This window comes from Cannabis sativa, chromosome 4 (genome assembly GCF_029168945.1).
Source record: "Cannabis sativa cultivar Pink pepper isolate KNU-18-1 chromosome 4, ASM2916894v1, whole genome shotgun sequence".
Classification (NCBI taxonomy): Eukaryota; Viridiplantae; Streptophyta; class Magnoliopsida; order Rosales; family Cannabaceae; genus Cannabis; species Cannabis sativa.
The window spans coordinates 5,681,318-5,707,705 of record NC_083604.1 but is presented as its reverse complement, the minus strand read 5'-3'; the positions used below and the strand labels follow the sequence as shown (position 1 = coordinate 5,707,705).

The window sequence follows — 26,388 nt, the reverse complement described above, 5'->3', positions numbered from 1 at the left end:
TTTACCCAATTTAAAATTCTCAACACTCATATTATGAAACTGAGGAAGCTAAGCTTGTGAAGGCATTTAGGAATATTCCTAGTGTTGACATTGTTAGCATTGAGAAGATTAACCTGCTTAAGCTCCTGTTCATTGCTTCAGAAATGTAATCAATGTCTATTTCGAGAAATATATTACCTGAAACATACATCTAATGGTTGATGAATTCCCCAAGGACTATACATAAGACAATTAGGTGCCTCGACAACCGTATGTTACAAGATACAAAGAGCAAGTTAAAAAGGATAGTTATCTTATTTATTTATTTATTTATTTTTGTAATTAAACTTTCAGATATTTTATTTAGGCATGTCAAAAAGATCTATTTAGGTAGAGCGGGTTGGAGTTCCGATCTGACGGATCACCTTTGATCTGAAACATTCATATACTTATTGGATCTTAGATTAGATCCGCTCCGTCCCGCCTAATTTTTTTTTCGATAAGATCCGCTCCGCCCCGCCTAATTTTTTTTGGATTGGATTTGATCCGATTCGATTTCAATTTCAATTTATTTTGAAAAAAACTTAATTCAAGACTCGGCCCCGAACCTGGACCGGACCTAAGACCGAAGACCAGGACTGAACCCTGGACCCGAGACCAGGATCGGGACTCGGGAGCCAGACCCTTACCCGAGACCCAGACCGAGACCTTGACCCGGAACCCAGACCCAAATCCGAACCCGGACCCTGACTCGGGACCCGGACCCTGACCCGGGACCCGGACCGAGACCCTGACCCGAACCGAGACCCAGGAACATGACTAGGACTGGTATTGAGACCCAGACCCGAACCCGGAACCCAGACCCGGACCGAGACCCGGAGCCGAACCCAGACTTGGACCCGAATCTTTACACAATCTATTAATACATGTTAATACCAAACATAGTATTGTATTTAATAATACTAATACAAAATTAAAATGGATATAAAATTATAAGTAATATTAAAATTCTTAAGAAAAAAAAAAAGAGTCCGGTCGGATTAGATCCGATCCGAATAAGTCAGGTAAGATCTAATCCGATCCGAGTATCTGATCTAGGCGGGTGGGGCGGGGCAGATCCTTATATGATCTGGATTAAGTCAGATCATAGTCAGATCAGATCCGACCTGACCCATTTACACTCCTAATTTTATTTATTATGAAAGTGATTGCATGATATTTCCCTCTATTAATTGAAATATATGAAACGTAATGAATGTTCACGCTTCATAATTGTTGAATGGATTGGATCAAAAATAACTTTTATCCTACTCTTATAAATAACAAAGCAAACATTGTAAAAGGGAACGACCAATTTCCAATTTAAAGAAATTTTGTCAAATTTTATTCTCATTTATCAAATCTCAAAAATAATATTGACTCATGGAGTATGTAGAATAAATTATAAAACCAGGTGTAAATTTATGTCTTTTCTTCACTATCTAGTATTTAAATGCATTGCATTCATTATAAATATTGTTTTAAAGTATTAATTATCAAGCCTCAATTAACGTTAACGAATTTTTGAATTAACAGTTTGATGTTTTCATTGAGAGTTTTCAATACTTATAAGGCGCAGATTCTAAATTATTAAGTCTGGATGAAAATATGTAATATAAGACTATGAGTTACGTCTGAACAAACATTGAATACTTACACCACTAAAAAATTCATTAAATTTATATCGGTTACAAACACAAAATTTTAAACACTTATATCTTAACTATCTTTTTTTAAAATTGAAAAACAAAAATAATTATAAAATACACTTATATTTTATATTTTCAAAATTAATAAACAAAAATAATTACACAATACATTTCTTATTTTCAAAAATAAAAATTATACTTCATTTATCGATTTAAAAAAAAAAAAAAAAAAAAAAAAAAAAAAAAACTTAACGAACAACATTTAAGTTTATTTAAAATAATATTGCAATTTATATCACATAAAATTTAGATAAAAAGACTTCATTGGTAAGAAAAATGAAATTAATACATTTTAAAAACCATCAGCATCTATTCTTCACTTGCAGGTACTCAAAGATGGTTCTTGAAGCAGTCTTTGTTTGGGTGGGATTCAATTGTTGGTCTGCTGACTTTGGGAGCTGGAACAACTGGCTTCGGTTGGGCCATTCTAACTTGATTGGGAGGTTGTTGATTGTTATATTGGCAGCCACCATTTATCATATTTAGAGGAATAGGAACAATTGTATTTTTTCGAATTACTCAAATACTATCAATTGTATAGTTAACAAAATTAAAAAAGATGTCAAATATAGATTGTTATTTCTCAAGAATAGGAATGGCTCCAAAGTAAAAATAAATTTACTAAAGAGTTTGATTGTAATTAAGTGAGGGTGTGATCTCCTTGAGAGAGCCTTGAGAGTGTATTGTTATTTGTTGGTGTGATTAATGAAGCTTTCTTCTTGATAAAAGAAAAAATGAAAAATGAAATTTAATACATATATTTTATTTAACCCAATCTAAAAAGAAGAGCTTACAAAAGTCTAAGTGCATAACCTAAAGAAGAAAAAAAAAATATTAATTTTTTCATATTCAAATTCAAATAAAAGGCCACTACCTGATCACCATAATAAAGTCTAAAGCCATAGTTCTAACTTCTAATAAACAAAAATCCAGCTATTCAAATTATAAAAACACAACAGTCTAAATTGCAAATACACATCAGTCCAAAAATGAAAAACATAGAACAATCTATATAGTCCAAATCACCACCCCAGGCTTCACTCCTCAGATTTGCCTTGAAAGGATTTTCAGAAGCTGAAACAGCAAAGATGAAAATCAGATAATATATTAACTTTTAATTAAAGAAAGGAACATAACAAATCATTTTCATTAACTCATTATACATTATTTCCATTCATAAGCTCAGTTTTACCAAAATTTGCAATCCTCCACTTAAACAAGGAAATAAAGTAAAGAGACTAGATTTTATATGAGCAGGGTGTTATAGCTAAGAGACACATAATCATATATTGTTTCTACATATATAGTACTAAACATCAAAATTTAGTTACAGGGTCCTCCTCTACATTATACTTTCGATGTATATACCAAACTATATAATATTATATATATGCCCATCAGGAAGATAAAGCCAAGACATAATCATTGCACTAATATTATCTTTCTGAATTATAGGGTAGAAAGATGAGTACTCTGACTTCACCATGCAGCTGCACTGAACGATGTCTAAAAGGAAGTTTCCATGTCTTAGTGATATTTGTATAAAGACACTTGGGAGATGAAATTATTAATTCTTTAGAACATATGCCTTTGCAGAACATATATTACTTGTTCAGTAAGACTAAACTCGTCCAATTTATTGTGTTTCAGTTAATGACTTTACAACAAAACAATGAGAAATTGAAAAGAAAGAAACAAGAAACTTTGGAAGTGAGTCATAATTGCATAGTACTTTCCAAACGAAGTACACACTGGACAATTTAAAGTTAGCCAATCAGTCAAGATATACTAGAGCTAGAACATGAAAACCTCCACTGAAATAAGGTCAAGAAAATCTACCATCTATCACCAGATTCGACTCAATCAAAAGTATTTCAGCAAAAAAAATAAATAAATGAACAAAACACATATATGTTTATTCAGATAAGTCACACACACCTCATCATATTGTCGATGCTTATCCTCATTTTTCAAAACCTGCAGAAAAGAACTTGGTTTAAGCATAAACTGATTAGAATTGGTGCAGGGGAAAGACCTCATATTGCGCTTCCTCCTCCTTGTTGTGTGCAAAAGAAATTGTGAGACTATCTATTATCTATCATTTATTTTTGCTAATGAGAATCCTTTTGGTTTTGGTAATAACGGAAACATAACAGAAAATACATGAAAGTCAATAGACATATACCCTCGAGCTGCACCTTTAATTATTGCCCAAACGACAATTGGGGCGTATAAGTGATAAATTTTCTGATCAGCGGAATGAGACCAGCCAAAGCTAACTGAAACTGTTCTGAACTATTTAAGCGAATGCTCACTTGCCCAGCTCCTCTGTTATTCACATTGGCACGAGCAATCATAGTTGTATGGCGTCCAACTGGAATCTGAGATTGTACATTCAATCCCAATGCAAGATCACCATGCCAATCCATGACAGATAGCCCAAGAGTCGATAACCAACGGCCCACAGGATAGTCTTTATCTCTCAACTGAGCCTCAAGGCTGCCACCATAAGCTATGTCACCACGACTGGTCATCGCGCCCCCAGCCATAACCAACTGGAACTGTTTATTAGCAATTAACTTATCCTCAAGTTTAACTCCAGCTGATACAGCATCCCCTAGGAGAGTAACTGATAAACCTGCAGTTGCCTTGTTCCTCCTGAAATTACTAAATCTTGTTTCGCTCCGTAGAGTATAGACCAAGTCCTTCCCAACAGTCTGCATATCAAAACCTAATGAAGTTGATTTTCCTTCTCCATGCTTTAATGAGCTAGCAACTTCCATTTGGACATTGGCATCCTTCTTATCCTTTGAAACCTGGCCAGAAAATGACAAGGGTATTTTCTCCTTAAGCACAAATAATTTCTCTACATTTATTCCTTCATAACCAACATCGTGATCCCAACCGTGAGTTTCTAGAACAGGCCTCACAAGCCAATTTGAAGAATCAAGATGACGATACCGGTGAGTGGGGCTATCTGAATCAAATGAAGCAGGTAAGACAAAATCTGGCATGGAAACAGGAATAGATGCCCCGCCGGAACTTTCTTCTGTATTTTCACCTAAATCTCTGGGCAAATCCTTCACAGCTTCTGCCATTTTCTTCATAATTTTCCGCCGCTTCTTCTCTTCCTTCAATTGTTTCTTCATAAGAAGCTTTTCCCTATATTCTAACTCATCATAATAGGCCTTCTTTTGAGCTTTGGAAAGCTTTGCCAACTGGGCATTGTTCAAACTTTTGAATGGAGGCAATCCATCGTACTCTGATTCATCATCAGAGTCTGATGATTCATCCAAATCATCATATACATCATCATCATCACCAAACTGCTCTTCAGGAAGCTTCAACTGTGGCCTTGATTGAAGCAGGGATGAAAGAAGAAAAGGCAAAGGATGTCCTCTACGATTGGCAAAAGGCTTCCCTGGTGGACTGTCTTGCAATTTTAGAAGTGCGTTTGCTTCAGCCAAGATTTTTGATGCAAAAGAGAGCAGTAACAAATGAGGTTTCCAAACCTGGCCATTTGGCAAAACTCTTTGCCCAGCCCTATTTGTCCTGCATGCAGAATGGTTCTCCACTAATGAAACTGGATTCATTAACCGCATATCTGCAGCTGCCTGGCGGATGGCTTGCTGGACAACATGAGATCGTTGAGTGACAAACATATCATAACTAGAAGCAGTACCATTTGGGCCATCAGGTGGAGCAGAAGCAGCATGTGTCAGTACCACAATTGCGTTACACCATATTGAAGGGCCAAATATCTCTGTTATGGTGCGCAACAATGGCATATCACTAAAATCCCTGCATTGCATGTCCAACCTATCTAAATATAACACAATATCTGGTGGTGTTTTCTTGATAAAGCGCTTAACTGAGTGCAGAATCCTCTCATTCTGACGCTGGTCGGACCATGAAGGTAGAAGGCCAGGTGTGTCAATAACACGTACCTTAATCCCTTGTACTGTTCCCACAACATCCTGAACCTTCTTTGTACCCATCTGAAAAGCATCCGTGCCAAACTTCACTTCGTCAAATATAGAATTGATAGTGGCACTTTTACCAACCCCTGATTTTCCAAGGACCATAATAGTACAAGAGAAATCAAGGGGTTCTTGTCCCGATGCCTCAAGTTGTTCTGCCATAGCACTTGCACGATCAAAGCTAAAGGCCCCAACACGGCCCCCATTTCTCCCACGCAGCTGTTCTGCCAAACCAAGTCTGTACAAAACTTGAGCTACAACAACATTATGAGGAGTCTGTCCAAGCCTATGTGCAAGCCGCAAAAACTTCACCCTTATCATCTGCAGTTTTTCACGAGTTTCATCATACTCCTCTGAATCTCCTCCATTAACAGGCTCCTCAATTTGTTGGTTCTGCATCTGAGTAACACTACCATTGACCCGAGGTTGCTGCACCACCCGAGGAGTAGGTTCTAGTAAAGGGGCAGCACGTCCTAAGCCAGCAGGAGGTGCATTAGAGGGAGCAGAATTGGTAGATTTACCAGGTAAAGAAGCATTTTCTTGTGCTGGCTGATTCACTGCACTATGAACTAGAGTACTGTGTTTTTTTTCCTTATCTTTCTCTTCTCTTTTTTCTGGCTCCTTAGCCTTGCCATTATCATATACTACATGAACATCCCTAACTTGTTCAGGTTGAATAGCCTTGTGACTCACAGTTTGCAAATCAGTGTCAATCGCCTTGATCACCTCTGTCTTCTCCACATTCGATTTCTCAGAAGAAGTTGAGTTTATGATTTCTGGCACCCTTTCCTTGATAGATGCCTCTGTGTTAGCTAAAGTATTTTTCAGCTCAGAAGTTTCTGCATTAAGTTCAGAAGAATGCTCAGCAGGAGTCATTCTGACATCACCGTTTTGATTATCTTTATGTTCTATAGAGCTCTGTGGTCCTACATTATAATCACTCTGCACTGAATCAATGCTAGTTCCAGATTTCGGTTGGTTACTATCAAGATCCTGTCGATCACCATCCATTTGGACTCCCTTTTCACCATGAACCTTCAAATTTAGGTCATCATAAACAATGCTGACATTTCGATCTTCAACACCCAAGGTATTTTCTTCTATCTCCTGTACTTTGCTAACTTCAGTTGAATTCTCCTTGCTGGACTCGGTCTCTTGATAACACTCGAGGGAGGCAGCTTCCTTGTCCAATTTTTCACCTGCAGCTACATTCTTCGAAGTTACACTATCAAAATTACCACTTTCAGACTTCTCAGTATCAATCACTAAATTAGAGCTCTTCTCAACCTCACCCCCAGCAATTTTAGATTCTATTTCTCCTCCAACGCTAATCTCAGAAATCTCTTTCACCCCATCTTCTTTGTTGACCACAAAAGAATCACTTCCATGTACCTTCACTTCAAATGGCACATCTTCAAGTACAGTCTTCTCCCCATCTATCTCACCAACCACCACATCCCCCTCGACACCATTTGCACCACCAAAATCCTGCACCTTCTCTTTGGCAGTAACACGTGTCTCCTTATCCACCTCTTCTCCAATCTGATCTGGGATGCCAATCGCCTCTTCAAAGTTCTCTACCTCATCTCCACCATTGGAAATTTCAGTAACACCCGTCAAACTTGCATCACTCAACGTTAACACATTTCCTTCTTCACCATCAACAATCTGATCCCCACAATCAACTTTTGCTCCACCCTGCTCATCCAAACGCTCCGGCAACTCTACAGCCTCCTCAAAAACCTCTTCCACCTCCACCTCATCCAATCCATCAGACCCCGAAACAGCCTTCTCCTCTACCCGCTCCTGAAAAACCCCAACCTCTGCAGTAGTTTCGTCTAGCCAGCGAGACTCAGAAACAATCTCAGTCCCATTTTCCATCCCCAAATCCCAAAAATCTCACTCCTCAATCCCTGAACAGCCAAAAGAAAAACCCATTCAACCAAAAAATTGACACAAACAAAGCATTTTCAACGTAATTCAACACAGAAAATCCAATTAAAAATTAACAAAAACCGAAAAATCATATTACAAGAAGAGAAACGAAAAATGCAAACATCACAATCAAATATATACACAAATAATAATGAGAAAACATCTCTTCCAGATAAACAAATAAGCCGATATAATCCCGAAACTCTCAGATCCCTGTCCATGGTTTTGTATAAGGGTTTTGGTAAAAACTAACACTAATTAAATAAAAATGAAGCCATAAACAATTTCTAATAATAGCAGACAGAGAAAAGGGTCACCTTGTTCAGACTCCTAAAGAGAAAGATTATGCTAAGTCCTGGAGAGAGAGAGAGAGAGAGAAGAGAGAGAGAGATAAAAGATCTCGCTTTTGGGTTGCTTCATTTATATACGGAAATTTACAATTTTATGTAATTAATTACATTATATGTCTATAAAATTTTATTTATAATTTATTATATATTTTATTAATTGGAAAAACATGTTCTTAATTTCATATACAAACTATATAAAATAAAAATAAATAATAACCATATAAATGTATTTAAATTTTAATAAAATATTATAGCAACATATTATCATAAATATAAATTTAGTAAAAAAAACATATCATTACAAATATTATTATAATAAATATATTAAATTAATAATTAATAAACATTATCAATAATAATATAAACATAATATTTATACAGTCACATTTAATTATAACTTATTTTTTTACACATTTTTTAATAACTAATAAACATAAGTGTTACATTGTTTATGACCTTGTAATAAATAAAAAATAAAGTGTTTGTTCAACTAAATAAATAAATTTAAGTATTTTATTTTTAAAATTATTTTAATTTTTCATAAACAAATGATATTTGTTATCATAATCTACATACTAAATTAATAATAGCATCGTAAATATTGATAATACTAATCAAATATTTAATAAATATATATATAAACTGTTTATAAAATATAAATAAAATTTGTAAGTGTGTTTGTATATTCTTTTTAAAATTTTATATTAAATTTTAGTAAATACATTATTTTAGTAATATATCATAATATAAATATTAATTTTTATATTTACATATTTAGCTTGCGTTTATTTTTTTTATTTAGAAAATTAATTGAAAGTAATCAACAAATTAAAATCCTAAACATATATATTTATTTGTAAATATTTATAAACTCGTATAGAATTATGTAATTATTTTTTTTTTCACAATTTTTATAATATTATACATTTACTTGTATATATGGTACTACTACTATTACTTACTACCAGTATATTCTAATATAGCAATGTATCCACATTTTCATACCACAATGCATCACCCTTTTGTTATGGTGGAGAGTGATTCTAAGATAGTAATTAAGAACCTAAAGGGTATCGATTCCTTTTGGCAGCTTGAGAACTACGCAAGACAATGCAAGCATCTTTCTACTTTTCACTTGATGTAATTTTTTTTTATATTTCTAGAAACTGTAATTTTACGGCCCATAATGTGGCCAAGTGGGCGTTTGCCAACAATATTTCTGGTATGGTAGAAGTCTCTACTATTCCGAGTAATTTTTTCTGTAATGACCGTGAGGTCTGACTATTTATTTCCTTCTAATATATATACGCTTTAATTTAAAAAAAAAAGCCTTTGAGCATGATAGTTTGAGGAAACTTTATAAAAGATTATATTTTGCAAATGTTCATTGGTATCCTTTAATATCTAGTAACTCCTATTCTTTTATATTATTCCTCAAACAATTTTATTATTTAAAAATTAAGGTGACATTTGGTTGGGATGAATGAAAATATAGGAATAAGAATGAGAATGGGAATTGGAATAGGAATGGAATGGAATAAAATTTAAAATGCATAAAAAATTGATAAAAGAATTATTAAATTTTTTCAAATCTTGTATTGAAACGGTCTTTCCTTCTATTTTAAAATGGAATAATCATTCCACCAAAATAAGAGAAAGGTCATTCCATCGGAATAGTATTCCAATGATTTTATATGCAACCAAACAAAGGAATGGAATGAAAATTATTTCCTTTCCATTTCATTCCATTTCATTACCTCTAACCAAACGCCACATAAAAGGTGTTCCAAATAATGTGAAAGTTCAATTAGCCTACATTATTCTAATCAACTGCAAAGAAAGTTACCTTGAGAATCTATCAAGAAAGAGGTTGAGGTAATCTATTCATCCACATCCATCTAATCTCTCACAAATGCATCAATCTTCTTATTTAGCCTAATCTCCAAATGGCACACCCCATAATTTTTATGTTTAAATTTCAATTCCAAATTCAATCAAATAACAGGATTGCAAATGAGACACAGACTCACATTGCTAAAAAATTACAGTCACAACTTTCCTTGTTATTATTATTATAATAATAATAATAAGTTAACCAACATAAGTTTACACTTTTTGTTTTGATATGAAAAAATAGCTCTATATGCTTAGCAACAAAATTGATTCCCTAAGAAGAATAGATATTCATTCATCTGGGATTTGAGGATATGTTAGGCCTAAAACGAGTTCAGTATATACAAAAACACAAACATATATACATATAGTTTATTATATGAATCTCATTAAGTTTTTATCACATAAACCCCTAAAAACAAACCTAAACTGAAATTCACACAAAACCCAGATAATTAATTTTCAAGATTTTTAGACAATTTAGAAATTAAAAGCCTCATAAACACATACACATACTAGTGAATGCCGCAATGTATTGTTAAAAAAAAATGCAATTTAAAAAAAAAAATTGTGAGTAATTTTAATTATAAGTTAAGTCTGGAATTTATTACAGCATTAGGTATAACTTGTTTGCAACAAAGGTAAATAGAATTAGCAAAATGTATAGTAATTTTTCCTGTACAAAATTATCTGTTATATAATAATATATTCTTAAATTACATCAGCTAATCAAAACGGTACATACATTAGAAAAACATATCTATACAAAAGAACTATTACAGCTTGTTAGTTGCTGCTATATGTTGGATTAAACCTCCACTTACACTGATATTAAGACTAAATACAACTTAATACACAAGGACAGAACAGTAAATACAAGTAAAGCCCTAAGGTGGCCTTCGGCCTCTACTTCCCTAACAGAAATTAGTTAGAATGGATTTGGTTAAATCCACACCTAACTAATTTTTGTAACTAACAAATTAAACACATGCAGAAATAAAACAAGGAACCCTAGATCTATATATACCTGCACTCAAACTCAGATCAATACGGTTGAGTGAGTTCTTCAAGATCCAGGGTGAGAAGACTTGAAGAAGGAAGAATCCATGCTTGTACATGCACAGAAACACAACAGAGAGTTAGATCTATAGAGAGAGAGGGATTAAACACTAAATACATGTATTAAAAGAAGATTACCAGTCTGAAATTGTTACCTGTGACTTGGAATCTTCATTGTTGTATGTCTGAAACATTTTGATAGTGGAATCGAGCTCTTAAATTCGAGGAGCAGCTCAAACGGAGACGTAGCCAATTTTATTGGTGAACTTCGGGAAAAATCTGGTGTTTTCTAAACCTAAAGCTTTTCTGTTTGTGTGTGTATATGTGTAGAGATCAGATCATTGTAGATCTGATCTTGTTGCTGGGTTTGTGTTTGGGATTTCTGGGTTTCTAGGGTTTGGCTTCGAGTTTCTCAGAGAGAAACTCTCTGCTAGGGTTTCGAAGTGAAACCTAAGGAAGAGAGAAAGTGATTGAGAAGAGAGAAACCAAAACGCTGTCGTTTTGGGTTCTCAGACTTTGAAAAGTCTTTGAACAGGGAAAGGTCGAAATTGACCTTATCTTTGATTTGTTTTGTTTGTTGGTGTAGGGGGGCAAGATAGTAAAATCCTATCTTAAAATTCCTACACTATATATACATTCTAAAAGTAAATTAAAGGAATGCAACTAATTTGAAAGTGAGAGATACGTGGAACACCTTGTGAAGTTAATTAAATGTTATCAAGCAATTGTTCAATATCGTACTTTTGCTTTAATTCTTGACAGAATTCATATTTGAAAATCTTTATATGAATAATGTACTTCTTTGGGGTGGATAGGTTGATGAGATCTTTAACACTCAATATTCAATCCATGTAAATATTAATGTAATTTAAATGTTTATTTGAGAAATCATATCATCTACCTTATTTCGGCATTTAATTTGATGGATCAAAAAATCATAAAGAGAAATAAAAATTTTTGTTAATTTTTTTCTGATGCGAAATAAGATGAAAGCTATACAAGTTTCACAAGCTAGTTTGTTTATGTCGTGGTCATAACACATGTGTTATAGTAGAAATTTTGTTGAATAGTTAGAGATTATAAGATCCTAGATATGCATACATTGATTCACTAAACAACCTCTTAATAAAGTAATCTCTAATAATAACAAGAGATGTTGTAGAAAATGAACCATTATAAAATGAAAAAATATCATATAAAAAGGGAAAAAAAAAAGTAGATTTAAGCAAAGCAGCACCTTGAAACAACAACCATAAAAGCACATGTAGATAGTTGGCAAAAATGTTTAGTTTCTCCATTATTAAAATTAAAAGCATCCAACATTTCAATGAAGAAGAAATATTTTCCAGTGCATCATTGGTTTCATTCTCAATATTGGCCGGCTGTGAAATATATACATTCAAAAAATATCATAGTATTTTTAGAATTGAATCGTATTTAGAGTCATTTTCTAACTTAGCCCTTTTTGTTATACTAAAAAAAATGGGCTAAGGATGTACCATTTTGAAAAGAATAAATAGGATTTTTACTTCTTAAATTTTAACACTTGTAGAGTTTTACTACCTGTATTTTTTTTTTATAAAATTTCTTCTCAAACTTACCCCTCCGGTTGTATTTTGTTTATTTTTTTGAGATAATGAGACAATTTGTTAATGTGATTTATTTAACTAACTTAAACTAATTAAAGTCGAATATAATGGTCTTAACATTCAAATATTAATTCTAAAATTACATGTATACTTCTAAATTTTATCGTTAGAATATTATTAAAATAATTATTATTTTTTTCTTTTTTGCATGGAACTCTGAAATTATAGTAGTGTAACCTTGGATTATGAAAATATTTGTAAAAATGAACAAAAATACAACTAGAGAGTAAATTTGCACTTATTTTGATAGTTAGAGGAGTAATTTTTACAATAAAATAAAATAATAATAATAACTAAGGGAGCAAAACCTTAACAAAATAACATAATAATATCATAATATGAAGCAAAAGTAAAAAATTGTGAGGAATGCACAACCCACCTATCAATTATTTGATTTTTGTGTAGACATTTCAATTTTGAGCCATTACTTTATAATATTACTATTTGGTGGTTTGTCCACATTGAAAAACTTTGGCTAAATGACAACACAATATAATTAGAAGGAAAAGATCCAATGTTTATTCTTTTTATAAAATTATAAAATAAAAATACCACATGTTTCACGGGAATTATATATGAAAACTTTGGGTATAATAAATCATGTGTCCAATTAATATATATTTTTTCTTTTTGCTAATTACTGTCCAATTAATAATTTGGTATGGTGGGGTCCATTTTTTCTTTTAATAAATGGTATGTTTGGGGTCCTCGTTTAGTAGAATGCTCATGTAGTTTTGTGTGTAAAGCATTTAAAAACAGAAAAGAACAATAAGAAGGATGAAGTGAAGATACATCCATTCAATAATAAACAATTTTAATACTATAGGACAAATCCAATCCAATCAATAAGCCAATCCTCTCAACAAAAAAAAAAAAAGCAACAACTAATTTAGTGATATTAAAATTAAAAATAAATAAATAAAAATTGTTTGCCGTCAAAATATAGAAATGAGAAAAGAAAAAAAAAGGCACACAAAATGTAATCATAGTTTTTTTTTAAAAAAAAAAGATTTAAGTAGCATTTATCTAATTATCCAATTAATCAAAATGTAATCAATGTTTAAAAAAAATAGTATTTGTCTAATTATCAAAAATATATTATTGTTATAAATATTAATAATTATGTGGATGTACAAATCTTTTATTTATTGCCATTAATTGTAATCAACATTCCTCTTTTTCTTAGTTTCTCTTTTTCTTAGTTTCTTAATATCTCACTCTTGTATTTGTATAAATAGGGGTTCACCCCATTGGAATAAATAACTCAGAAATTCTCATTCACTTTCTCTTTCTCTCTTCATCTTCTTCTTCTTTTTTCTCATCTACTTTATATTATTTTATAACACGTTATCAGCACAAGTTTCTGCCCAAGCTTCAAGCATGAGTCTCTACCCAAGCTTCAAGCATGAGTCTCTGCCCAAGTCTCAATGTAAGTATCTTGTTAAAGTTCTTGAATTGTTTCAAAATCAAAATACACTAAATATATATATACTCCTCTGACGGAAACAATTTCAAGAATCATTTGGTTTCCTTTTTCTTTTTATCTATATATCTATATATTATATATGTATGTATATGTTTTTATATATTTATTATTGATTTCATATATATATATTATGTTCTTATTATTCATAATATTTACAATATATGTGTGCCTATGATATGATAGAGAAAATCTATATAAATTATACATATATTCAGAAGATTATGTATCATCGATAAAATATTGCATATATCCTAAAGATTATGCATCATCGATAAAATATTGTATATATCCTGAAGATTATGCATCATCGATAAAATATTGCATATATATATCCTGAAAATTATGCATCCTCGATAAAATATTGCATATATCCTGATGATTATGCGTCCTCAATAAAATCTTGCATATATCCTGAAGATTATGCAAACGTAATATTCATTATATAGTTGATGGATATATAATGAAAGAGATGAGTACATATTTATATATATGTTCTTGTATTCTTTGAGGACAATGAAAAGTAATCTAATATCGATATAGATTTTGACAAACATTTCCTGAAGTAAATGTTTTATATTTGTCAAAAAAAAATGATTGTATTTATGTGAATACAACTAAAGAATCATTAAAAATGATTATTATTGATGCAATTTTATAGTAGGTTTTGAATACCTAAAAAGAATGTTAAGAAAATTGCATTGAAATATCAAAGTATAAGAATAACAGTGAGCATGACTAATGTTATTTAAATACATGAGACATGTATTTATTGTTCATCATTCCCTGCAGAGAATGATACGAATTGAATTCAACTACTTTTAAAGATTGTTTGTATTAGTCATGTTACTATACATTGTTATTACTTGCAATGTTGGAAATTATTGCATGTGACATATATTAAAGATCAAATTTTGCATACATCTTGGAGATTATGCAAAAATTGTATTCATATATTCTTTGAAATATTGTTAAAGAAATTGCTGAGTAATTTCTTTTTATATATGAACAAGTAATAAATTTTTAAGAAATTTATAATAATGTTCTACTTGTTCAACGTCATTCCCCGAAGTGAATGAAATGATTTTAAATAATCAATGGCATTGTTTGCTACTCAAATATTTCCAGAAAAAATTGGAAACAACCAAAAGATGAAATACCACACACAATCAAAGTGGATGAAATCTATATATCATGTGTGGGATTGAATAATAGTAGTCGCGTACCTGTAGTACGGACACACTTATAATCAAGATAAAAGTATATTTGATTATTGAACAAGTGTGAATTGTACAAATTGATTGTACATTTAGAATATTTAAATATCATTCCCTGAAGAGAATGAATAGACATGAAATTCTATTTCAAAGAATATAGATTTCACATATATTGGCAATGCCAGAAGTAAATTAATATATACATATTTTATTATTTCTTGAAATCAATAGTTTCAAACTATTGTTGGTACAGGATATGTATATATATAGTTACTATATAATTCAGTTTGCATATTCTCAGAAGTGAATATATAACTTACTAATATTTGTTAGTGATCCAATATAATCAAAGTGATAAAGAATCACAAAATGATTATTTGAAAAGCTTCCTGAAGAAGTCTTACATACAATTGCTACTTTGAGTAGTAAAATATCTTTGTATGTACCTAGATGTATAACTTTTATCTAGTTATGAAAGTGATAAGAAATAACTTATTATATGTACTTATTGTGCATTTAAATATATAATATATCAAGTCATGATAATTAGACTGATGAATAGTCTATTAATAAATTAGACGACTTGTTAAAAAGATACCAGGAAAAATGAATGATATATTACGGTTATATCTATTTGACAATTACAATAACATGATGAAGTTATCATGTATTTTTTAAATTATACACATCATTGAATTGATGATAGTGATTCCTGAAGAAATATAAAGTTTGATAAACATAATAGTGACTCCTGAAGAGTGTATATGTTTTGGAGAATAATATAATTACATTAGTCGTGTATATAAAAATGAAACTTGTAATGATTATGTTGTAATGAATTTACATTACCTTTTGAAAGTTTCATTGAAATACAAATTATAGTGAACCTGAAGTTCATGAATTGAATTTTTTGACATGATCAATCATATGCAATAAATTGTCAAAGAATTTGACTAAATTTTGTTGAAGAACCAGAAGATTCTTCTCATTGTTAATTTATAAGGCTCAAAAGAAGAATGTGCATATATTTGCACATAGAAAATATTTAAATTATATTTCTTTAACAGTCTTGAGCCATTATTAGATTTTTATTGCATAGTTTCTTATCGATGTGATAAGATTATATAATCATGCATTTACAAAATGTGTAAATTTATGTATTTCTAATTATACACGTACGACTCATTCTTAGAAATGAATTAAGTTCATAAGGATTGAACTTGAAACTGAAGTTTATTGAACCCGAAGTTCAATGTCATATAGTATATATGAGTTTAAACAAATATTGATTCATTGTGATATACTGAAATCCCTACAGGTATATTGATATTATTAGATATCACAATTTTTAAAAATTCTCTCGATCAGGGGGAGAGAAGCAGTTGGGATCGATGATAATTTTTGAAAAATGATCCTTGCACAAAGTATATAAGAACAATATAGTTCAAAATGATATATACCAACTGCAAATCAATATTATTCAAAGTTGAGATAGAATGAGTTGAAAACGCCTGAAGCGTAAATGAACAATGTAGAAATTATTAATAAATGTTCATTTGATTTGCCCTGAAGTTGTTAAATCTAGAGGTACTCATGGAGATACCTTAATGTTATAAAGTATTAAAATGATAACCGTGATGAAAACGGTACTCGAAGAGACTCCCAAGAGAAGTTAGACATAACGCATTTGATCATAATTGAATCCCTGAAGTGATTCTATATAGGTACCTATAAATGATAAACATATTTGAAAAATATGTAATTTAAAGAGATCTCTATAAGTTATGTCAATATGGGAGGAAATTATCATATAATAAAATTTTTGTCGACAATAAATATTGAATGCGTGCATATGCAATAAACTAACATGAGATAGCAAGGATCATGGTATTAGATTTGTCGAGAATCATCGACATACATTTTATTTTTGGCCAAAATATTAAGACGCAGTCCAGGCAAGTTTACTCGCATAAAGTGAAGTAAGACCTGTAGGGTGTGCAAATAAATATTTCTAATGAGAAATTTGCATATATGTATTTGTACATAATGAATTATTGTACAAAGTTTGCATAGACATGAGATTGATTGAAGTAAGGCTTAAATATTGAGAAAATATAATCATGATTTGATTATAGCCTGGAATATATTTTATGAGGATTTGTAAGCGTCACATAAATGTTGCAACAAAAAGTTATTCATTTGGAGCTCCTAATATAGTGAGAATTTGAAATAAGCCTTATCTAAAAATTCTAGAAGAATTTAATACATGTCTTAAGTGATATAAATTCTAAGTCGCGCGCACTATATGACAAAGATCTTTGTATGAAATAAAGACATGTAAGTAAATTATTGTTTGAAAAATACGTATGGTTGTCTATGCAGTATAAATACGTAAATTATACGTTGTGATAGACTCTTGAAGAGTTTTTGATTAATTGCAAAACAAACTTTTATTTCTTTTGTATATCGAGAAATATTAAATGTATATAAAGTTTGTTCATTAGTATTGAAGTCCTGAAGTACTTCATATATATTAAGAATTATAGATATATGATCATTTGATATGGAAATTAAGATCATACAACAAGATGGAACAAATATATGGTCTTAGAGTACCATCATTGTTACAAATGAAAATTTATATTATCATTAATGTGTTATGTTCTTATCTACTTGAAATGTTAAATTTTAGTATGAACAAGATTGTATATACACATGAATGATACAATTAGTTGGATAAAGACTAATGTTCCACGTACCCCTCATCTATAATTTAGAAGTCCATACATACTCTGGAAGAGTTATAGAAAATATATGATCAAAGATATATATGGTGATATTTTAAAAGTGATAACAATAATCTTATGAGATATATTATCACCAAAAAAATTATGGATCATATGTGCATGAGGGGGAGACATATTCATGTTGCACTCTTTTTCCCTTAGTTCAGGTTTTGTCCCAATGGGTTTTCCTGGCAAGGTTTTTAACGAGGCAACTTGCAAATAATTATGAATATGAAATATACATTGTACTCTTTTTCCCTAGCTCAGATTTTGTCCCACTGGGTTTTTCTGGGAAGGTTTTTAACGAGGCAGCTATAAATCATGTTAACATACTTGCATTTTATGAAGCAAGTAGAGAATGTGTGTGAGTGAGATCATTGACATAGCATATTCGGGAAACATATAGATTGCACTCAATAAAGAAGTATCAACCCAAGCAATTCTCTATGGATAATACTGCTTGCATCGCTCAACTAAAGGGATGGTACATTGAAGGAGATAGAGTTAGAACACATTTCACGAAATTCTTCTTTATACGCTTCAAGAAAATACATATTGGTGTTCAACATATTTAATCAAGTGTCAATCTTGTAAACTTATTCACAAAGTTATTACCAACATCAACATTTGAGAAGACAGCAGACAAGATCGAAATTCGTCGATTAGAAGATCTCCACAAATGCTTAAATGAGGGGGAGTTAGTTTACACTATACTCTTTTTTTTTTCTTTGATCAAGTTTTCAGCAAGATTTTTAATAAGACAGTTATTATGGACATCCAAGGGGGAGTGTTATAAATATTAATAATTATGTGGATGTCCAAATCTTTTATTTATTGCCATTAATTGTAATCAACATTCCTCTTTTTCTTAGTTTCCCTTTTTCTTAGTTTCCCTTTTTCTTAGTTTCTTAATATCTCACTCTTGTATTTGTATAAATAGGGGTTCACCCCATTGGAATAAATAACTCAGAAATTCTCATTCACTTTCTCTTTCTCTCTTCATCTTCTTCTTCTTTCTTCTCATCTACTTTATATTATTTTATAACAATTATAGAATTATAATTTAGTAGTTACTAAATTTACTATAAATATCACAGCTTACTTATACATAAGCAATGTAATTAATTTTTTTCTAAAAGAAGCGTCTATAGTACAAAAAAACTTAAATCTCCCAATCATTACAATTGATGTTCATTGGTACAGTAAATATCTCTACCATACTAGTTAAGTTTTGAGCAAAAATCTATTTAACCACATTATGGACCGTAAAATTATAAAGTCTAGAAATAAAAGAAAAGTTACAACCCGAAAATAAATTAGAGAGTCTATTACAATGATGCAAGTAGTTAACAATACTCCAAACAGAAGAGATCTCCTTCAAGGAATTAATAATTGTCTTAGAATCGCTTTCATTCATCACAAAAGGGTGCTTCAAAGAAACTGTTGTTTCAATGGCTAGTAAGCAAAGCTGCAACTTCATCAATAAGAGGATCAACGAAGTCGAGCCTCTCAGTAGTAACCCACAAAATTGTTCCTAGATGATCTCTAGCCAAAGTCACCACACACTTAGTCTCACTCCCTACTTTAACATCACACTTAATCTTGATCCAGTCTTCAGGTGGAGGAGACCACATGTTAACAACAACAGCTTGAGGAGAAGGGAGCAAACAAGAGTCATAATTTGCATAGCAATGAGTGATAGAGTCAATAGAATGTTTAATGCTATTCAGACTACTGTCGTGTACCTTATCATTTCAAGCACGCCAAATCGTATCCACCACTATTGAGGCATAGAGGAACACCTCATTAACATTAACACCGTTTGATGTAAGGCCCCAAAGAAAATTAATCCAATCTCACATACGACTACCAGAACCAGAAACCGGCCAAACACCCAAGGGGAAGATCTCCACAAATGGAAAGCTAAGTTGCAGTGAAGAAAAAGGTGCTCCATAGTCTCCTCACCTGTCCCACAAATAGGGCAATTCTCTTTGCCAGAAGTGCACGTATTGCTAGCGCATCTCTTATAAGTGCCTTCTCGCCAGTGAGGGTTCCAAAAAAATTAGTTTGTGGAAGCTTAATTATTATAAAATATCTTTTTTAAGTAATAATTATTATAAAATATATGTGTGCTTACTTTAAACGAAAAATATAATCATTCTTAATAAATTTATTTAATTTTAGAAGGTTTAATTGCTACGAAAAATTACTCATGGGCTATTTTGCTATTTTGGTATATAGTTATTAAATTATAATAAAAATATTGTAAAATTCTACAATACACTCCCTTAAAATGGGTGTATCGATGCACCCTTATCTATTTCGGTATTTAAAAAATTATTTAGTCCAATTTTTTTATGGTTGTATATATTATAGTTATTTAAGACATCTGATAAAATTTTAAGAAATTCAGAAAAATTTAACACATCGAAAACAGTGTTCAAAGAATCTATTGCACGCGTGACTTTTTTATTTTATGCGTGTGTGATATAGACAGTTTAAACATTGATTTTTAAATTGTAAATTATTTCAAATTTCTCAAAATTTTATAGAATGTCTTAAATAACTATAATGTACACGACTATAAAAAAAAATTAGACTAAAAAATCCTTATAGATACCGAAATAGTTAGGGGTTGCATCAGTACACCTATTTTGATGGGGTATATTATAAAAAGTACCCAAAAATATTTAATTTGTTTAAGTTATTTTTTTTTTTTCAGTGGGGGTTACAACCCCCATATCCCATAAGTGTGTTTGTCACTGCATTTGGCACCACCCTTCACTTATTAAAAATAAATGTTAAGGTGTACCTTAAGGTGTTAAACACTACTAGATGTGGTAAATCGCTATTAATGCAATTTAATATTGAGTCCCATATTTTTTTAATTTAATAAATAATAGGGTTTTTCTTTTTATTTCATGAGTACGTTCTTTTTATATTTTGTTTACAAATTTAATTTTTTAAAAATATGATTTTAAAATTGCAAAAATATATTTTTAGCGACAAAAAAATAAAAGGTGTAAGAAAACAACAAGAAATCAACATCATGACAACTATAAATAAATTATAAAACAACAAAAAATTAATAAGAAAATCAACCTCATAACAACTGTAAATTAACTATAAAACAACCAAAAAAGAATATCAAACATGTTAACATAAATTTTGTTAACCAATAAATAAGCCTTAAAATAATAAATAAACTCTGGAATATTAATAATAATAATTATAAATAACCGTAAATAACAATAAGGTTTTTACGTGGTTTTAAAGTTTAACTCTTCTACGAGTCCATCTTATTTATAGGTTGTTACAAAATGTTTACAGAATACAGGATAATGTTTGTATATTTCTCTCTATTTGTTAAATTAGATCCCCCCCTGTCACACTTATTATTACAGCTTTACAAGAAGAGAAGAAAAATACAAATAAAATCAGATCAGATCCTATGTGGCTTCGCCTCTAGTGGATCAAGATCTAGTAGTTAGTTACAACCGAAATTGTAACTAACTCCTAGACCTTGATCAACCCTAAACTACAACTATATAAAGGGATCTAGAGCCTTACCAATCTCTCAGTTGAGAGATACCAGAAATCCAGAACCCAGATTTCCAGATCTGGAAGCTTCAGCTCCAAAGCTCGATGTTTCAAGTTCATGCAAAGAAAAAGAAAAGAGTCAGTGAGTGAGAAAAGAAATAAGAGAGAAATAAACACATAAAGAGAAAAAGAGAGAACATCAGAAATACCAGTCAAAGATTGTGACTTGGATTTCTCACCTTTGTATTAATCTTCTTCAAATAGTGCAGATCTGAGGTCGATCTTCAAGGCGAGCTCAACAGAGGACGTACCCCTAAATTTCTAGGGCGAACCTCTGTAATTTCTGGTGTTTGATTTTCACTCTAACCTACTGTGTTTTGTTTGATCTTTGTGTGTATGTGTTGTATGGTGTTTCTGGGAAGTTTTCTGGGTGAGATCGAGTAAGATCTCTGGTTCTAAGGTTTGAGAACCAGAGAGAAAGGAGAGAAAGAGAGAGAGAGTCTGAGAACTCTCGAAGGTTCGAAAGAGAGAAATGAGCTAGGGTTAGCTCTGATTTCTCTTGGTTTTATTCGAAGGAGAACGACAAATCGTTTTGTTCAAACGATCTGTCGTGCAGGAAAGGAACGACAAGTTCCATTGTCGTGTGGGAAGAAACGACCGAGTTTCTTTGTCATTTGAATCAATTGGTTTTAATTGATTTTTCTGGGACATTTTTTGTAACACCCTAACTAACTTAGGCGTATTACGTGATTTTCAAACATACTGTGCAGCTCGTTGCTAATCAACGAGGTTTATGGAAAAACGTGATTAATTAAAATTTTGCTTTTTAATTAAACTTATAAAACAATATTACAAAAGACTCGGGATCCCGATTATAAAAATATTTACAAAAAGTTTAACTGTTTAACTGATACATAAAATAAAAGTCGTCTAACGACCAGTTACAAAAATCAGCCTCGCTGTCCCGATGATCGTACGCTCCAGGCCTAACCGCCCCGACATGTACAACCTTCATAAGCTCGCTCACGGTCCATCAGCTCTAGCCTTGCCTTTACCTACACATCAACGTAGAACTGTGAGTCGACAGACTCAGTAAGAAAAGCATAATAATACTCATACATAATACTAACTGTCGTGTCCAACACGATACTGAGTCCCGCTACTGCCATGTCCAACATGGTACTGAGCCACTACTGCCATGTCCAACATGGTACTGAGTTCTGAACGTTCATAGGGACGGTACTATTGACACGTAACAACCTGATCGGTCGAACCGGTCATACTCCGGCTGCTGGTCATACTCCAGCCTGTACCGACGTGTTACTATATCCTCCTGATCGGTCGAACCGGTCATACTCCGGCTGCTGGTCATACTCCGGCTGCTGCAGAACGGGATACGTCAATAGTACGGAACCACCAACCAAGTGTCGGCTGATCGGTCAAACCGGTCATACTCCGGTCAATGGTCATACTCCAGCATGTACCGACGTGACAGGGTTGGATGGTTCGAAGCCAACATACAACTAATGTAATCTAATAGGCTTCCTACATGCACGCTAAACATGTAATCTACATATGCATACTGTTATACTAATCTTACCTGGATTCCGAATTCGGGTGTGCGGCCAACTTGAACCGAAGCTGACGGCGGACATCGGCTCCTAAACCATAAAAATCACAACGCTATAAGTGACACGCTAAATCACTTCCCGGGGACTAAAACTATGAACTAAAAGTTTTCCTATCGATAAAAAACATGGCAATACCCCTAAAAACATAAAAACGAGGAAAACTAGGGTCCCTGAATTTTCCCCAACCGGTAGACCGGTTGCCCAACCGGAATTCCGGTTCTGGAAAATTCAGAACCCTCATCCGGAATTCCGGATGCACAACCGGAATTCCGGTTCCTCGCAGGCAGCAACCCAAATTTTTCATAACTCGACCAATTCAACCCCAATTGGTTCCAAACTTTCCAGACCTGCTCTAAACCATCCCTAGAACAAATCTAAGGCAACAAACTAACCCAGAAACCTCAGAAGCAAAATTCACCATGTGAGCTCCAAGCTTTGAGTAAAAACTCAAACTTGGCTAAAGCTCACTCACAAGCCTCAAGCTAGCTTAGAATCACATAATCAAGCATAGAAATACAGCAGAAAACAAAACCTAGTTCATGCAACAACTACAGCCACCAATTTCTCAATTTTTTACTTTGAAAACCAAACTTTTGCATAAGAAAATTCTAGCATGCTCAACCTAGGAATTATACACCACAAGTAGCTTAATTAACACCTAAAAATCATGATTTAACCTCAAAAATCAACAATCAAACTCAGCAGCAACAACATTCAAATTAACATGCATTAACTCATTTTTTTATCAAAAATTCCAAGAAGACTAAGAAGAACAAGTAAGAGATACATACCACAATCAAGAGTTTCTAAAATGTGATGAATCAAGCTTGAAAAACCCAGCCTTTGAATCCCCAATACCCAGCCGAAAAAGAGAGAGAGCTTTGAGTGTGTGAGTTTTGAAATTTCCTTTCTAATTTGACTAAGTGTGGAAATAAAGGAAAATAAGATTTTTAAGCCAAATATACCACTTTACTTCAGCCAAATAAACACATAAAATAAACATTTATTTTCCAAATAAAAAGTCACTAAAAGACAAAAAGTCATTGGGGCAAAAAGACCATTTTGCCCCTCCACCATAAAATCACATAAACCATACTAAAGGGGTATTTTTGGGAAATTCTAAATTCCCGGCCATTCCCGACATTCCCAATGTCTAAAACCCGTCCCCAAACTACTAGCATACTAAGTTGTGGTTTCTACTGAGCCAAACGCCGAGTTCCAAAATACCGGGCACCGGAATTACAAAATAGGCAAGCTACTGAATACATAAATAACAGTAATAAATTATTTAAATAGCTATAAATAATTTCATAATTAATCAAAATCAACTGATAATTTCCAAATTAACTAAGCGGGCTTTACATTTTTGTCCCTATCGTTTTGACAGTTTGCTTGAGTTGGTGTAGGGACAATCTTGGAATTTCACCAAGAAAATCCTACACTATTTTTATTTAAAATGAGTTTTACTTATGAAAGTTAAATTGCCACATAAATTGTGTGTTACATTTATGTGTACACATATTATTACTCTTCTAATAATTCTTAAATGAGCTTATTTTTGTCACAATTTTTTTTTTACTTTCATTACAAATTTCATTATGACCGAAAATATACATGTTCCAATAAATATTTTTTTTAAAAGGAAAATGTAATTTTACTAATTATTAAAATTTGCTACCAAATGTGGTTACAAGTTAATTGGAACAGACTCTATATCGAAGGTACAATAAAAAAAATATTGAAGCTCTAACAAAGTTATGAGCTACCATATTTACTGATCGTTTAATGAACAAAACAGAGATAGTATTCAACTCCAACAAGAGTTGTTTACAATCATGAATGGGTATCAATACAAGAGTTGTTTACAATGTTCTTTTTACATTCATCACAAATTTCATTATGGCCGAAAATATACATGTTTTCAAATAAATATTAAATTAAGTATTTCATGCAAATTTTTCTTCTTCTTTTTCTTTATTTATTTTAAAAATAAAAAGACATAAAAGACTTTCTTATAGTAAGGTTTATAAAAACAGAGACTACTACCAAAAATTTCATATAGGTTATTCACCAACATATATATATATTTATATATATAGATAAAGGCAAGATGGCACTAGGCATTAAGGCAATCATTTCCCTTAATTAAGTTTAGCTTTTAATAGACAGAGTCCTCTCAAGAAAAAAAAAAAGAAGAAGAAAGAAATCTCTGTAACACATTGTTGGCAATGGATTCAGACCTCAATATTTCAAGTAAGAAACTCATTAAGAGATTGAAAGAACTCGATCGATTCAAACACAGCGGTTCAGTACGTGAAGGTGAGATTGAGAAACTTCAAGAATATATAAAGACTTTGGAAACACATGTTGTTAATCTAAAACCTCATTCGAATAAGAGTAGAAAAAAACTCAACCGTTTGGTGGCTGATATTGAATCTTTAAAGATTGAAATAAAGAAAAGAAATGAGGTTTTGGACAATTTTGAAGAGAGGTTCAGCAAGTACAATGTCCCAAAACGTTATGAAAATGGTCACAAACAACCTTTGAAGGGTTATGTAGTAAGATTACAAGAGTACATGGAGATCACTTGGAGAAAAGAAGCCAAGAAAAACAGAGAAAAAGGGCATTGGAATTTGTTTGAGATGATGACAAGTATGGATATCACAACTGAAGATGCCTACTTTGCTTATGACTCTCTTCAGGCTTCTCTTGAAGAAATTGCTAGCATGATCTCTAGCTTCTTGATTGAGTACTTGACCTTGATCATGGTTGCTTCGAATGAAAGTAATGAAATTGTGTCGCGTCGTCTTGATGAGCTTCTAACTGTGGTAGAATGCTTATCTATAGAACAAGATAATAAATATTCTCTTGTTAATGATGTGTTTGTTGAGATAGTACGTTTCTTCATAGGTTCAATGGAGTTGGCTGGGCCATTTTGGGACGATAATGAGGACGACAAGAAGAAGAAGAAGAAGTTTTATTTCGATGAGGAAATGGAAGACGATTTAGCTCATCATATCATCATGGAAATTCTGCGTTTGGAGGTGAGCTTTAGTAATCCTGATTTCTTCCCTATGATGCTTATAAATGATATGATGTTCTCAATATCAGTGCATCTTAAATGTTATGTTTTCAATG

The 26,388-nt window shown here is 32.0% G+C and overlaps 1 protein-coding gene across 2 annotated transcripts; it reads right to left on the bottom strand.

Annotated features, from left to right (window-relative positions):
* Positions 1-2,469: 2,469 nt before the first annotated feature.
* Positions 2,470-8,097, bottom strand: LOC115712837 (translocase of chloroplast 120, chloroplastic). 2 transcript variants are annotated; one of them, XR_004010953.2, is made up of 4 exons: positions 7,960-8,097; positions 3,913-7,620; positions 3,666-3,704; positions 2,470-2,801 (listed from the first exon to the last, which is right to left on the bottom strand). XR_004010953.2 is itself a non-coding variant. In XM_030641225.2 (4 exons), the coding sequence occupies exon 2, from the start codon at positions 7,586-7,588 to the stop codon at positions 3,932-3,934; it is 3,657 nt and encodes a 1,218-aa protein (XP_030497085.2). In that variant the 5' UTR covers positions 7,589-7,620; positions 7,960-8,097; the 3' UTR covers positions 2,470-2,801; positions 3,666-3,704; positions 3,926-3,931. The 2 variants fall into 2 exon arrangements, 1 of the variants encoding a protein (XP_030497085.2); XM_030641225.2 differs by having other exon boundaries at positions 3,926-7,620.
* Positions 8,098-26,388: the final 18,291 nt, after the last annotated feature.

What these genes read in the sequence shown, in the direction of transcription:
- LOC115712837 (XM_030641225.2), bottom strand. Translation starts at nt 7,588, where the DNA reads ATGGAAAATGGGACTGAGATTGTTTCTGAGTCTCGCTGGCTAGACGAA.